Raw genomic sequence first — 2500 nt, 5'->3', positions numbered from 1 at the left:
TTTCTAAACTTGTTATAATCATGTTACTCTGTATTCTAAACCTACTTTATATACAGTACTATCTAAGCTCCTATAGTTACGTTCCGCTGTATTCTAAACCTACTATATACACAACACCATATTTTCTAAACCTAGTATAGTTACGATCAGGTCTATAACCAAACCCAGTATAGTTACGATCCACTACAGCTACGATTCACTATAGTTACGATCAGGTCTATAACCAAACCCAGTATAGTTACGATTTTCTATAGTTATGATCAGGTCTATAACCAAACCCAGTATAGTTACGATCTTCTATAGTTACGATCAGGTCTATAACCAAACCCAGTATAGTTACGATCTTCTATAGTTACGATCCACTATAGTTACGATCAGGTCTATAACCAAACCCAGTATAGTTACGATCTTCTATAGTTACGATCCACTATAGTTACGATCAGGTCTATAACCAAACCCAGTATAGTTACGATCTTCTATAGTTACGATCCACTATAGTTACGATCAGGTCTATAACCAAACCCAGTATAGTTACGATTTTCTATAGTTATGATCAGGTCTATAACCAAACCCAGTATAGTTACGATCTTCTATAGTTACGATCAGGTCTATAACCAAACCCAGTATAGTTACGATCTTCTATAGTTACGATCCACTATAGTTACGATCAGGTCTATAACCAAACCCAGTATACTTACGATCCACAATAGTTACGACCCACTATATTTACGATCCCCTATACTTACGATCCACCCACTATGGTAACATTCCACGCTCCAAAACCCTACCAAAATTACGTCACATTCCATCTTCCAAAACCCTGTCTACTACAAAATCTCATCAATCACTTTGTGCCAAAAGACTCTTACCGAATGACGGCGCCTGGAAAATAGCTTTGTACCAACGAGATGCGAGACTCTCCAACACTTGACGATCGTGCAGCGGGAACATGTCCTTAATGAGCTCCTCCGCTAGGTACACACTCACTGAAAACATGTTGTGATTATGAGTATGGTCATGTGCAGTGGAGGTGTGAAAGATGAGGTTTTAATCATGATTTTGAAGGAAATAGATATATAATTTTTCGTATGTGGAAATGAGATATGTGTAAATATATTTTTTCGTATAAATAGATATGTAATTTTGATGTGAACAGGGATTTAACTATAATGTTGATATATAGAGAGGTATTAATGTGATTTTCTTACAGAGATGTAAATATAATCTTGATACTAATATAGACATTAGTGTGATATTCATATAAGCTGAGATGTGAATATGATATTGAACAAATCGTTGAAAAAATATTTCACTAATGTAAATATAATTTTGATGCATGTAGAAATATAAATACATTTTGACACGAATATGAATATATATGTAAGTTTGTTATAAATTGAGCTATATGCATATTGTTTTTATAAATTGAGCTATGACTATAATTACAAGTAGAATCATTATTATCATACAAAGATATATCTATAATTCTGATATAAATTATTATATAATTATAGTTTTGTATTATTGGCTACCAAGTAAATTATATACCACAACCATCTTGTATTTCTCACTAAGTACAATTTTTTTATATAATCACTTTATCCTCCCGCATTAATCAATTGATTTTTACACGTTTAATAATTCAAAAAAAAAAAAACTATACAAAAAAAAAAGAAAAAAAAAATATCAATATATAAGAAAAAAAACATGCACCTACTACCACCTCACCACAATCCCAATCAAAACCCACAATCCCATACTCCCAATCCACAATAATCTCTCCGTCAGCTCACCTACGGACTGCCCAGGATAGAGCTTGATGTCAGGATACCCTGGCACACTGCCTTCCTCCTGCTTGGCTCTGATGGCATCGAGTTGGTGCCGCACGCAGAACTCCCTCTCTGCCGGGGTCAAGACGGTGTCCAGTGTCTGACCTGGGTAGAGGAACTGGTCCAGGTCCCGCACGCTGAATTCCTGGAAAGGGAAGGGAAGGCAAGGGGGGAGAGGTTTAATTACTTCGTTGGATGTGTGTGCTTTTTGGGGTGTAGATGTGTGTCCTTCTGGGGTGTGATGTGTGTCCTAGATGTGTGTCCTTTTAAGGTGTAGGGTGGAACGTTATGTGTTCATTTGAGGGAAGGGTTCATTTTGTAGGATGTGTGTCCTTTTGGGGTGTAAATGTGTGTCCTTTTAGGGTTGTAGGGTGAAACGCTATGTGTTCATTTGAGGAAAGGGTTCATTTTGTAGGATGTGTGCCCTTTTAGGGTGTAGGGTGGAACGTTATGTGTTCATTTGAGGGAAGAGTTCATTGTGTAGGATGCGTATCCTTTTGGGGTGGAAACGAGTGTCCTTTTGGAGTGTAGGGTGTTCCTTTGAGGGAAGGGTTCATTGTGTAGGATGTGTGTCCTTTTGGGGTGTAGGGTGGAACATTATCTGTTCCTTTGAGGAGAGTTGATGTTGTAGGATGTGTGTCCTCTTTGAAATACGACATAGGTAATTATTT

The 2500-nt window shown here is 37.0% G+C and overlaps 1 protein-coding gene across 6 annotated transcripts in view; it reads right to left on the bottom strand.

The window, feature by feature from the left end:
* The window catches only part of LOC122251193 (Abnormal X segregation), a 39598-nt gene that overhangs the window by 17181 nt on the left and 19917 nt on the right, over positions 1-2500 (bottom strand). For all 6 annotated transcript variants that reach the window (XM_086534281.1, XM_086534286.1, XM_086534282.1 and 3 more), the window contains exons 5-6: positions 1794-1974; positions 870-986 (exon numbers count right to left, since the gene is read on the bottom strand). In XM_086534281.1, the coding sequence (XP_086390407.1) occupies positions 870-986; positions 1794-1974 (298 nt within the window). The remainder of the gene's footprint in view (positions 1-869; positions 987-1793; positions 1975-2500) is intronic.

Source organism: Penaeus japonicus, unplaced genomic scaffold (genome assembly GCF_977035675.1).
Source record: "Penaeus japonicus unplaced genomic scaffold, GWHDUDI00000001_assembly GWHDUDI00000041, whole genome shotgun sequence".
In the NCBI taxonomy this organism is placed as follows: Eukaryota; Metazoa; Arthropoda; class Malacostraca; order Decapoda; family Penaeidae; genus Penaeus; species Penaeus japonicus.
This window is presented reverse-complemented; position numbering and strand designations above follow the sequence as displayed.